General features: G+C 38.4%; 1 protein-coding gene across 1 annotated transcript; it reads left to right on the top strand.

The window, feature by feature from the left end:
- Nucleotides 1-12,080: 12,080 nt before the first annotated feature.
- On the top strand, nt 12,081-12,906 carry LOC149840457 (TPD1 protein homolog 1-like). Its single transcript, XM_090005074.1, has 3 exons — nt 12,081-12,210; nt 12,354-12,404; nt 12,554-12,906. Exons 1-3 carry the CDS (start codon nt 12,081-12,083, stop codon nt 12,904-12,906), a joined length of 534 nt encoding a protein of 177 aa, XP_089861200.1.
- Nucleotides 12,907-14,030: the final 1,124 nt, after the last annotated feature.

Genomic DNA, 14,030 nt, shown 5'->3' with positions numbered 1-14,030 from the left:
CTTCCAGAACCCCAACTGAGAAGATCTTTCAGAGAGTTAGAACCTTCCAGAAGGTATTCTCCACATGAGTATGTGATGCTTACTGATGCAGGTGAACCAGAGAGTTACCAGGAAGCACAAGAGTGTGAGCAGAAAGAGCAATGGCTAATAGCTATGCACGATGAGATGGATGCATTGCAGAAGAACCACACTTATGATTTGGTGGAACTACCAGAAGGCAGAAATGCCTTGAAGAACAAGTGGGTTTTCAGGTTGAAGACTCAAGAACAATGTTCTCAACCAAAGTACAAAGCTAGATTGGTTGTGAAAGGCTTTGGTCAAAAGCAAGGTATTGACTTTGAAGAGATTTTCTCTCCTGTTGTTAAAATGTCTTCTATTTGTGTTGCTCTAGGTATTGCTGCTAGCCTGGACTTGGAGATTGAGCAGCTAGATATGAAGACTGCTTTCCTACATGGTGATTTGGAGGAGGAGATATACATGGAGCAACCAGAAGGCTTTAAAGTCAAAAGTAAAGAAAATCTTGTATGCAGGTTGAAAAAGAGCAAGCTCCAAGACATTGGTACAAGAAATTTGATTCATTTATGGCTGAAAATGGATACAATAGATCGGCTGCAGATCATTGTGTCTACATAAAATGGTTCGGTGAGAATTTTATTATTCTCTTGTTATATGTTGATGATATGTTTATCCTTGGAAAAAATATGTCTATAATTGACAGGCTTAAGAAGGAACTGAGTAAGACCTTTGCAATGAAAGACATGGGGCCAGCAAAGGAAATATTGGGCATACAGATCTCTCGTGATAGAAAAACCAAGAAGATATGGTTATCACAGGAGAAATACATCGAAAAGGTGTTGGACAGGTTCAGTATGAACAATGCAAAGCCAGTTGGTTCTCCTTTTGTAGGTCACTTTAAGCTGAACTCGGAGTAGAGTCCATCAAGTGACGAGGAAAAGGAGAAAATGAAGAAAGTTCTTTATGCTTCAACAGTCAGAAGCTTGATGTACGTGATGGTATGTACGAGACCAGACATCGCATATGCAGTAGGTGTTGCTAGTAGATTCCTTGCAAATCCAGGAAAAGAGCATTGGACAACAGTAAAGTGGATCTTTAGATATCTCAAAAGGAGCTCCAAAGTTTGTTTAAGCTTTGGTGGTGGATCACATGTCTTGACAGGTTACACAGATGCAGATATGGTTGGAGATATTGATACGAGGAAGTCCACATCTGGTTTTGTACTCACTTTTGCAGGGGGAGCTGTGTCATGACAGTCAAAATTGCAAAGGTGTATTTCTTTGTCTACTACTGAGCCAAAGTACATTGCTCTTACAGAAGCTTGCAAAGAGATGTTGTGGATGAAAAGATTCTTGATGGAGTTGGGTTTTGAGCAAGACAAGTACTTGGTGTACTGCGACCGTCAGAGTGCCATTCATCTCGCCAAGAATCCGAGTTTTCACTCAAAGTCAAAGCATATAGATATCAGGTACCATTGGATCCGAGATGTGTTTGAGAAAAATTTGCTTCATCTTGCAAAGATCTCCACAAATGATAATGGTGCAAATATGTTGACAAAGGCCTTACCGATGAAGAAACAAAATACATGTCGGCAATTGACCGGCATGAACTTCAGTTGATTAGTTGAATTGAAGTATCCCCTTAGGCTGGAGGGGGAGATTGTTGGGTCCAGCCTTATTCCTAATTAATGGTGTGGGGAAGTGGAATAGCCACCCACTTCTCATTAATGCAGAAGAAGTTGAAGGGTCAGCCCTATCCCCTCATTAATGATGTGGGGAAGTGGAATAGCCACCTAACTCCCATTAATGCAGGAAGTTGAAGGGTTAAAACCCCTTCAGTTTCTGGAATGAGTCTAGAAGGCTCACTTCTAGAAGGTTCATATCTAGAAGACTCTATGCCATATATAAATAGGGGTGCAGAGGCTGTGTGCTGGAAGGAGAAGGGAAGAGTGGTTGTGTGCAGTGTGCAGAGAGAGAAGAAGTAAGAGAGAGAGAGTAGAAAGAAGAAAAGGAAGGAAGAAGGTTCGTCACCACGCATTGATCCTCAGAAAGAGGTGTTGGTTGTGGTGTGGGCTTTGACTCGGGTTGTGCACCCGAGAGGTAATCTTGTATTCATTTCTTCCTGTGATTTCGTTGTTGTTATTATCTTTAGCTTTGGGCAAGCTATTGAACGTTGTACTCTCTACATTGTACTCTCTACTTTCATTATAGTGGATTATTCTCTCTGTCCCTCGTGGATGTAGGTCGTGTTGACCGAACCACGTAAACCCTTGTGTTGTGATTTGATTGTGCCTTTGTTAGATTCTATATTGCTTCCGCATATTTTTTGTTATCTTAATTTCTCTAAAAAAGATTCACTCAAGTTCCTGAATGAGCCAAGCATCCAACTTCTTTCGAATTTTAGAGAGTAGGTCAAGGCACCATTCATTTTGTAGGTTTTAGAAAAGAGAAAGAGCCCAAGATATTTAAAAGATAACGAGTCAATACTCGAACCATCAACGACTGCAAATATTCACCATCATGCTAATTCACATTTAGAGGAATAAAATTGCAATTTATTTGGGTTGATCTTCATCCCCTGCAAACTTTTCAAATTCTGCCAATATATTTTTGAAATGGCTTACAGTTGAGTCATTAGCCTTGTAGAAAAATATGACATCATCTGCAAACATAAGAGAGGAAATAGAATTGTGGCATTGGGGTATGGCTGATTTTTTGATACGCCTATCAATGATATCAGCTTGAATGTGTTTCTCCAAAAATTTCATGACAACGAGAAAAAGATAAGGAAAAAGAGGGTCACCCTGTCGAATCCCCCTAAAACTAGAAAAGAACAGTCCCGGAGAACCGTTAAGGAGCACTAAAAAATTGGCAGTAGAGACACGTATCATAATTTTTTGCACTCAAGTTGACTGAAACCCCAGGTGAATAGTGCAACACTGAAGGAAAGCTCCTTGGTTATGAGAAATAATTCTGGTGAGAATGGGCCTCATACAATTAATTAATGATTGGCAGTAGAGACACGTATCATAATTTTTTGCACTCAAGTTGACTGAAACCCCAGGTGAATAGTGCACCACTGAAGGAAACATCCTTGGTTATGAGAAATAATTCTGGTGAGAATGGGCCTCATACAATTAATTAATGATAACCTTGGTGATGATATTATACAACATATTGCATAAGGCTGTAGGCCGAAATTCAGAAAAACTAGTTGCATATGGGGATTTAGAAATGAAAATCAGATGTGTAGCTTTGAGTTTTCGAAGCAAACGACCCTTTAAAAAAAATTCTTGAATGGATCTTGTGATATCATTACCCACGATGGCCCAGAAAGTTTGGAAAAAATAAGTCGAGAATCCATCAAGGCCCGAAGCCTTGTCCGCATTCATCTGATACAGAGCAACCCTAATCTCTTCCTTGAAAATAGGTTGGCAAAGGGAAAGGTTCTTAGGAGTATGAAACCTTAGGACTAGAAGTCAAGTTAGGAAACATACCTCTACACTAAGATTCTTTTAAGAGAAGCGCCTAGAAATATATTCTTCCTACACATTGCATTTGGTCAACCGATTCTGCGTCAGAGTGGATGGTGTTCTGAATTCGCCTCCTCCGAACACAGGCATGAAAAAATGAACTATTTGCATCACCATGAAGAAGCCAGGATGTTATGAATTTTTGCCTCAAGTATGAATCCTCTTCCCTCAGCACCACAGCTAGATCAAGTCAGAGTGTCGGCGCCCGATCGATGGCCTCAGAATACTCATTCTCTATATCAACAACATTAGCTTTAATGTGTTCCCGAATCACCGCGACCTTCTGCTCTATATTGCCAATAAAGTGTCTATTCCAAAGACAAAGCTGATTTTGGATGTCATAGAGTTTGCACAACACTCTTTCCATGGAGCATATGTAATGTCAAGTTCTTTAGCATCGCTCAACAATGGCCTTACATTGTGGATGGAACAACAACATCGTGAAAAAATGAAATGGTATGGGATCAGTGGGAAAGGATCATAGAAGGTAATAGAGTATGAGCGAGTGATGATAAGGGAATAGAGTAAGGGCATTGATTTGAAAGAAATAAGGCATTTGCGTAAAATGTTGTATACTAATTGTGCAAAGTGTTGGGCCCAGCCCTATCCATCATTAATGGTGTGTGAAAGTGGAATAACCACCCACTACTTTCCATTAATGCAGGAAGTTGAAGGGTCAAAACCCTTTCGGTTTTTGGAATGAGTCTAAAAGGCTCACATCTAGAAGGTTTACATCTAGAAAACTTTATGCCATCTATAAATAAGAGTGCAGAGGTTGTGTGCTAGTGGGAGAAGAGCAGAGTGTTGTGAGCAGAGTGGTTGTGTGCAGCGTGCAGAGAGAGAAAAAGTAAGAGAGAGAGAGAGTGGAGAGAAGAAGATGAAGAAAGAAGGTTCATTACCACGCATTGATCCTCAGAGAGAGGTGTTGGTTGTGGTGTGGGTTTTGACTTGGGTTGTGCACCCGAGAGGTAATCTTGTATCCATCGCTTCCTTTGATTCCTTTGTTGTTATTCTCTTTAGCTTTGAGCAAACTATTGGACGTTGTACACTCTACATTGTACTCTCTACTCTTATTATAGTGGGTTATTCTCTTTGTGCCTCGTGGATGTAGGTCGGGTTGACCGAACTATGTAAACCCTTGTGTTGTGATTTGATTGTGCATTTGTTAAATCCTATATTGCTTCCGCGCATATTTTTGTTATCTTCATTTCTCTACACAAAGATTTCATAAACAACATATATAGACTTCTCTGGCATCCAAAAGATTAAGAATATTCGAGTAATTGTGATGCCTTTTTAGGATGAAGCGCTTTGGGCCTGTCTGAGAATCAATGATAAAGGATATATCGGGCTTATGGTCAGTAAGGAGGTGTTGCAAGTCTGGTTGCATCACCTTGTTTGCGAGATTATTAAGGTTCCATGATGTAATTTTCATTATTGTGTAGTTTCCTTCAGAAATTGTATATGAGGGGATACAACACAAGCATAAATTGAAGTATTCTTATGACAAATGGTTCAGGGTTGCTTAACCATATGGTCCCAGTATGGTGTCCAAACCCTATCTTGGGACTAAGATTCAATATATCACTGGAAACATAGCATAGGTCCTCAAGGGAAAACTGGGCCCACTTGCAAAAAATGATAACAATCTCATAAGCATGTTCTTAACACCAATAAGGTAGCATTAATTCAAGTATGGCATATATTCAGGTGTTAGAGCTATCAACAGATCAGATTATGTTGTTGGGTTAGATATGGAAGACATAAGTGTCACTAATCAACCTATATCACCAAGGCCACAAGTGGCCACCACTTCATAGAAACTCATCAATCTTTTAGCTAGTATTGCATTAAAGCCATGAGAAAAGTTGCATTAGATGTACCTGAAGTGGCCATGACATGGTTGTAAACATGCATTTAAAGGCACTTGACTTCTAATATAGGAGAAACAAATGTGATGAATGAATGCATCATGTTAATAAAGAAATTTTTTTAATGTACAAAACAAACATAAGCTAATAACAAAGTCTAATTTCATTTTTTTTTATTAAAACTAGGGTCAACAGTAGATTATTGAATTCATTCTCTCTCATGTGTGGTACACTAGTAAAAGGCAAGTAATACCTTCAATCCAAAAAACCAAAATTGCTAACAAATCAAATTTGCACCATAATAAACTTACTGGGAGGTGGTTCTCAGGATGTAGTTGCTTAACTTCCTCATTATCAAATAGTGTGTACCTTGCTGAAATATAATTCGATAAAACTCCGTGCACAATCCCACTTAATACGTATTCGATGGTGATTGCATCGATGTGCATTAATGTAGTTAAAAAAGATGCTAATTTGTATCACATTATCCCTTTCAGAAATAATAACATATTCATTTGGCTCACACTAGTCATGACAAACTATAAAACAAAATTGCAAAATATTCTAGCATAGAAAACATCAAATACCAAGTTAAATTTTCATTTAAAATGTGGAGCAAAGATAACTTGGCGTTAGTAATGCCTAGTCCTTGCTTAGCTGATCACCAATATGAGTTGTCTTAGATTTAGTAAATATCACCAATCTCAAGTGGTCATCATGTCATACAAACTCATAAGTCTGTAAGCTAACATAACACTGTAAATCTGCATTTAATGGCACTCCAATTTTATCATAGAAGTGTCAAATGAGGCAAATGCATACATCCTATTAATAAAAAAATATTAATATACAAAACAAATTAATGTAAGCTAATAAGAAAGTCTAATTCTTTTTTTATTACAAATAGGATCGACATTAGATAACTGAGATCATCCGCTCTCATATGCGACAAATGCAACCATAAGTGTCACTTATCGACTTATGTCACCGGGGACCCAATTGGCCATCATTCCATATAAAACCATAATTCTGTTAACTAGTATTGCACTAAATACATGAAAACAACTTCATTAGACACCTAAAGTAGCCACAACTTATGGCTTTAATTAAATCTATTTTGAAATGCACCCAAGTTCTAAAATATGAGAGTTAAAAGTGGCAAATGATGGTCTTCATGGACTTAGGATGCTAGGTGGGATCAAGATTCTTGAGGATGTTGCTCAAGCCAAAGAGTGGGTGGGCATTTAGGAATTGCTTCTGCTGGTCAGGTGGGAAGTAGGGGATAAAGAGGCATTCAGCATTGGTACTTGCATGAGTCACGTACTTGGTTGCCATTTCAACCACCTTTGTTATTCATTATCTCGTTCAAATGTAGGTTAATAAGAAAGTCTAATACCTTTTATTTTATTAAAAATATAATTAACATTAGATGAATGAGTTCAATCACACTCATATGCGACAAACACAACCATAAGTGTAATTAATCAATTTATTTTATCACAGTTACTTGTAGCCATTGTGCCATAAAACTCATAAATCTATGGACTAGTATTACATTAAAGACATGAAAAATAACTCAATTAGATGCACTTAAAGCATCTCTAAATGTGGTTGTAAATATGTGTTGGAAGGCACTCAAGTTTTGTGATATGTCATATCATAGGTACTAGTAAACATTAGGCCTCTCACCCATTTTCTCTCTGTAACATCATGTAAAATGCAATTGCATTAAAGAAACCTGGAAACTAGAGCAAATGAAAAATGGCAGATATTGTTCACATATAGTACCTAGTTACAAGAATAGAAGATGTTTATTCATAACTCTAGGTCATTCTTTTTGTAGTATGACATAACTATTTGGTTTGTTGTTGATATGCTCTATTTACAAAACCAGCACTTTCAAAGACTCACTCTCATACGACAATTGAACAAAAACATGATTACTCTCATGATTTTGGGAAGATAAGAGCATAAACAAGTAAAGAAATAAGAAAACTTAAAAAGACAATTAACCATCCTTCTCATATCTATTCAACAACTGACTAGAATTGCACCAAATTAATTTCTTCAATAAACAAAAACTGGTGGCAAAAATGAATGATTTCTAGTAAAAATATCTAATGATATGGATGTAAAAGAATATGGTCATCTCCTCTACTGAAACTACAAGACCAAACTTGTTCTTTGGATGAGTATATGAATAACAAAGAAAAGAGACAATAAAAAAGCATTTAAGCAAAACAAAAAATTTGGAATAAGAATCAATCAAAGTCACACATTTTGGTCTTGGAAATATCTTGATCATGCAACTTCTCTAGAATTGTTTATGAATCTTGGGGAAATCTTGACACCTAAAAAGATGAAAGAAAACAAAAATAATACAAAGAATAAAAAAATTAAAAGGTTCTAACAAAATTTTAAAATATAAAAATAAATAACTAAGAAAAAGTTATCTTTCAAAGGTGAGCTACATAAGGCACGGTGGTTGTGAGGCCCCATCTGAGGTTTCTCTCGCTTTGCCAAGGGTTCCTCATCATAAAAAAAATGACACTTGAATTCTAAGTGATGAATACATTATGTTGATAAGAAAAATATTAATGTAGAAAACAAATGAAAGCTAATAAGAAAGTCTAATTCATTTTTCTATTAAAAATAATATCAACATTATATGAATGAATTAATTAACTCTCATATGCGACAAATAGAACCATAACACTAATGTCCCAAGTGACATCCTGCCCTATAAGCCCATAAGTTTGTCACTAAAGTTGTGAAGAATAATTGCATTAGATGCACCTAAAACAACTACTTGTGCTCAAGTTCTAACATAAGAGAGTGAAAAGTGGCGAATGTATATCATGTTGGTAAAGAAAAAATAATATTTTACAAAATAAATAAAAACAAATAGAAAAGTCTAATTCTTCTTTTCCATCAAATAATATTAACATTAAATGAATGACTTCATTACTTCTCACATAGGACAAACACAATCATAAGTGTCACTAATTGACTTATGTCACCAAGGCTTCAAGTGGCCATTGTGCCATAGAAACTCATAACTTTGTCAGAGTATCATTAAGGCGTAAAAATAGTTGCACATCAAGTATACAGTCGACATTAGCTAGGACATTTCTCAACCGGTGGCTAGCTAGAAAATGGCCAGCCATGAAAACAAAATAAAATAAAATAAACCATGGTCGTTATTTTCTGGCTGGTTGGCCAAAAAAATGGCCGACCGTGCCAAAATGTGAAAAAAATGTGTCTGAACATTTCTCAGCTTATGGCTGGTCAGAAAAATGGCCAACCAACCATGAAAACATAAAAAAAAAAAATCGGTTTTCAGCCTGTCATCGGTGGAAAACTGGTTGGACACAATGAGGGTGGAAGAGGCATTGAGAGAAAAAGAGAGGAAAGGGGGTGGAGATACGCTTGCCCACCCCCACCCCCCGCAAAGTTGAAAAAACAAGGGGATGAGGATTGTTTTGAAACTGGGTTCTCAAATTTTCCCACAAACCAGGTTTTCCAATACCTGGTTTGGTGGCACTCCAAACAGCCAAAACTTGATAAAAACATAGTTACCAATATCTTTTTTTTAAACAAAAATAACGCGAATATTCTTTTTTCCTCTTCAAGTCTTAAATAATAAAGGTGATATGGTTTTATTAAGAGTAACCATAGTGTAATCATGTGTAGAATCTAAAAATCAAGCGAATATAGCCTTCCCACCATGTATGCAAAGGAAGTCAATGTAATTCAGAAACTAAATTGATAGTGTAGTTTATTGATGTTTTCTAAAGGGCAGTTTGTTCCTTCCTTTTCTCTCTTAACCCTTGTTAAAGCCAATAATCAAGTATGTTTTCAAAGGTGAAAATGGATCATATATAGCCAGACATCTGAGATTAATCCAGCTCTGCTACATCATCGAACCCAGTTCAAAAATCCTGATTGGAGTTCAAACTTGGATGCCTTAAGCGCAGTCCTTGAAGTCTGTCTCACAACCTTGCAGGTGAAACCCAAAAGCAACCCCACATTTTCCTTAACACAAATCAGATAGTCAGCAGGAAATCTTTTTCCTTTCTCAAAATTCATTAAAAAAAATCCTCCTCAAAATAAGAGTGCAGACAGACTGGGAATAGGGCACTTGAGATCAACGGATGACTCAACTGCATCCCTTATGTTCTTTCAGAAAAAAAAAAACTGCATCCCGTGACACCGCCAATCACATGACCACATTTCCAGTGGGACCTGCATTCTGTTGTTGTGGGGCTCACTGAATGCTATCATGTGATTGGTTGATGGCATATAATGGATATGTTAAACGACCCCTAGAGCTAGCGGAAAGCCATCAGGCTGGCCCAGCCTGACTGGAGTAGGACCCGATAAGGGCCCCACAGGCCTGAACCCAACCTGACCCAGCTATAATCATGTTCCGGTCGGGCTCTTTAGGCCCGACCCAGTTAACTACTAAAGGTCCGGGATTGCCAGGCCCTGCATAATTTACAGATGCAACTGGGCTGTTTCGTGCCTGATTATTTAGTCGGGTTGGGAAGCATTTTGCTGCCCGACCCAACCCATAACTGGCAGCCACTGCCTAGATCCCCTCTAGGGAATAGGGCCTGGCTGACAGTGCCCAAGCGGCCTAATGTTGCCCAGCCTCGACCCAAACGCAAACAATGTAGGTCTCTATTGTGAAGGCAAACAAATTGAACGTTAGCATAAAATCCTCAAAGGCGAAACTTGACCTACTTGCTAAATGGGCTAATATTATTAGGGTCATGCCAGACCCAAAATTGGCTGCACCACTAGTCACTTTAATTATTTGGCCGAGCTTGAGCTTGATCCTATTAGATTTTGTATCGTAATTAGATTGTGCAGCACTGCAACCTACATATAGTTAGATGACCAGCCTGGTCTTACCCACTTAAGGAAATAGTATCAGCTAGTGGCTGGATCAAGATGGTAACAAGAAAAGTAAGTCATAGATTAGTTTACAAAAGTGTTGGCATGGCCACATGCTAGGTGTATCACGGATGACTATGCATTGCACAGCCAATGTGGCAACTTTTGGTACTCATAGTTCATCTTACTCAGCAAAGATTTCTTTAAGAATCAGACAATCCATCAACTTCCAGATACGCTCAAATCTTCTGCACCTAAATTTTCTTTGTTCCACCTATATATATGTACTCTCTCTCTACTCAAATCTTCTGCACCTAAATTTTCTCTGCTCCACCTATTTATATGTACTCTCTCTCTCTCTCTCCAGCAGGCAAAAGGCTAAAACAATATTGAAGAACAAGACAGAGACACCAGCCTTCCAAGGATGCATTCTTCCTGCAAACTCTTGGCTGCTCTGTTCATTCTTTACATCTTTGCTCATGGTTGCTCTCTCTCTCTCTCTCTCTCTCTCTCTCTCTCTCTCTCTACATGCACACTCTCGGTCACTTGAGGAACCATATTTGTCAAAAAAATTGAAAATTACCCTTTTCCTGAGATTCCCACAACCATGTCTTTCTAAGAAAAGTCACAAATAATTGCCGAAATATCACAATATTCACGGACGCTCATACTATACCGAGAACCAAAAATGTGGTACTTTCAAGATATTGCCTATTTTGAAAATATTGTGGTTTTATCACGATCCTAATGCAATAAAACACTTTTGCAGGTTTTCTTACTCATTTTAATTTGTATATATATAACGATTTTTCCTGAGATTTTTTCAAGGAAACTAGATTTTGCAGAATATCATGAGATTTTTTAGATACTTTCCCAATAATGAGATTTATGACTGCTTTTAATTGTGGTCTTTTTTCTCTTTGCAGTTCTAGAATTTTAGTTATAAAATCTGCCACAGCTGGGAAAAGGAGGTGTTTTGGAGGGAGGATTATATGCAATGTGATGGAACACTTTATGTTTGGTTGCATTTAAGATTGGTTTGTTGGGCCACGTGTGAATTTGATTTGGAATCATATGAGGCTCCATGCGATTCTGATTCTCATTCAAATGAGAAAGCAACTCTCATTTGTAAAGGCAAATGAGTCACCACTTATTTTCGCTGATCCCAATGAGATTGATTCTCTCATTTGAACGAGAGTCCAAGTCTCATGAGACTCAGCCAAATATGCTGTAAATGTGATTTGGAATCTCATGTAAACGAGAGGATGAATCTGGTTTGCACGGCTAACTAAACATGTGATTTGGAATCTCATGCGAATGGGGATGGTTTTCATTTGCACACGTAACCAAACATGTGATTTGATTTGAAATCACATTTGAAGTGACTCATGGTGGAATATGTCATTTGACATCATATGATTGATTTTCAAATCACATGAGATCCAACCAAACAGACTGCAGCTCATCATCATCCAGCGTTGGATGGCAGATCAGGTGAATTCACATTGCATATTTTAGTGTGCCTGACTGCCCTCCATCTCTGGGTACAACCTGTCATCTGTGGGCCCAAGCAATGATGAGGGGAGATGAGGTGTAGCTGCAAGCTAGAAATCCTCCTTGCGGGTTGTTATGATGATGTCTAATAAAAACTACTTCACAGAGATTGTTCTCACGAGATTATCAAAAAGATTGTTTTAGTGTGGTGTTTATCATGATTGTTTTTCCGGTGCTTAAAAATTGTAAAAAGTGCATGTTCTCCAAAGATGGACGGCAGTCGCAGCACGCTCAATGTAATTGCACATGATCGACCCTCCGTCTCTAGGGTACAGCCTGTCGTCTGTGGGGTCGAAGCAAATGGAGGTGAGATCAGGCGTAGCAGCACACTAAAAGCGTGTAATTGCAGCTGATCCTCCCGGGGTGTATGTATTGGGGGGGGGTTGTGATGATGTTAAAAACCTACTTCACAAATATTGTTCTCACGATATGATCAAAGATATATTGCTCTAGTATGGTGTTTGTCATGATCGTTTTTTCAGTATCCAAAATGAGTTCAAAATCTACTGATGCAGCTTTCGAAGGTGGGCCATGTGAGGCAGGGTGGTCGTGGGCTCCACCCGGGGTTTTCCATGGGGAGGGCGGGTCCATTAATTAAGTGGCCCGGTTGGGTTTCTGGTCATCAAAATCTGAGTAAAGACTAAGACAACTTTTTCTCTTTTCTTTTCTCCTCTCATTGCAGCATTAGGTCAACAAGTTCCTGGTTGTGACATCAAGGACATAGAAATTACCCAATCAAAAACTGGCAAGCTGGTCGAGGGGAAACCAGAATGGCACGTAGCAATCAACATCAACTGTCCATGTTCGTTCTATGACCTGACTGTTGGGTGCCAAGGCTTCTCAACCGTTGAAAAGATCGATCCAAACATCTTCAGGATAGATGATGAAGACAATTCCCAATGCATTGTCAATGACTCCAACAACATCCCGGAAGGCTTTGGCTTCAACTATGCGTGGGACACCTCCTTTGCATTTCCCTTGCGGAATGCCTCCTCTGATAACTGTGAAGGGATGAATAACTTCCATCACCATTGAGTTTGCCTTTGATTTCCTACTAGTCATGAAAAGAAGCATATGTTTAACAAGTGTTTTTTCTACTAATAACATGTTTATGCAAGTGTTGCAACAGCATGCATGGAATAGACTCAATACCCTTTCCATATATTGTGATGCTTTAGAGATGCCAAAGTGACTCGAATGTGCATATGATATGACACAAGTCCCTGCCCATGTAATACGGGTACGTCTACGGTTGTCAATGGGTCAGGTTTGTATCCGGTACCCAAACCCAAATTTTCGGGTATGGGCATAAAAGTGCTGACCTGAATAATATTCAGGTTTACCCGAACAATATGCCGGCTGAGTTTGGTTCATGATTTTTGCTGGGATCCAACTTTGTTTTTTTGTAGGGTACCCGACCCAGAGTGTGTTTTATATCTTTTTTTAGTAAAAGTAATCTTGTGAAATTATACAAGTCTTGGTTTGGGATTTCATTTTCGTAACTCGGCAAAATCCAAACCTAAGAATTTGTTATTTGGGCGGGTTTGGATGCACCTTGATGGGTATCCCCGATCTCTTGACAGTCCTAAGTACATCTAAGAGAGCACGTACCCGTGTAGACACGGTATGCCATGAACATGATAGTGGGCTGAAAAAGGGTTGGATGTCTGCTCTCAAGGATAACCTTGAATCAGACCCCAAGGGGTTGCCCGCATGGCCTTGAGAGCTCATGGATAGTGTGAAGATGAGTATTTCTCAACTTTCAAGAGATATATATAATACAACTGCAGATATTTTTTTTTACAACAAAATACAGACCATGTCAGTTAATGATAATGGAACTAATATCATTAACTGATATTACGTCAGTATCTCAACGATATCATGGATTGATATCGTTGAGGATAACAGTGTGACTCAACCATGAATATCTCAACGATTTCAAGAATTGATATCGTTGAGATTTAACGGCAGTGTGACTCAATCGTGAATATATCATTGAGATATAACGACAGTATGACTCAACCGTGAATAACTCACTGATATTAGGAATTGATATCGTGAAGATATAATGGTGTACAAAATCAGCGTGAATTTCTCAACAACATCAAGATATCGTTGAAGATAATCTGCTAAGACTCCCCCTCAAACTGTGACAT

This window comes from Nuphar pumila, chromosome 4 (assembly GCF_984573655.1).
Source record: "Nuphar pumila chromosome 4, dmNupPumi1.hap1.1, whole genome shotgun sequence".
NCBI lineage: Eukaryota > Viridiplantae > Streptophyta > Magnoliopsida > Nymphaeales > Nymphaeaceae > Nuphar > Nuphar pumila.
The sequence above is the reverse complement of the archived record's forward strand: the minus strand, read 5'-3'. Positions and strand labels throughout refer to the sequence as shown.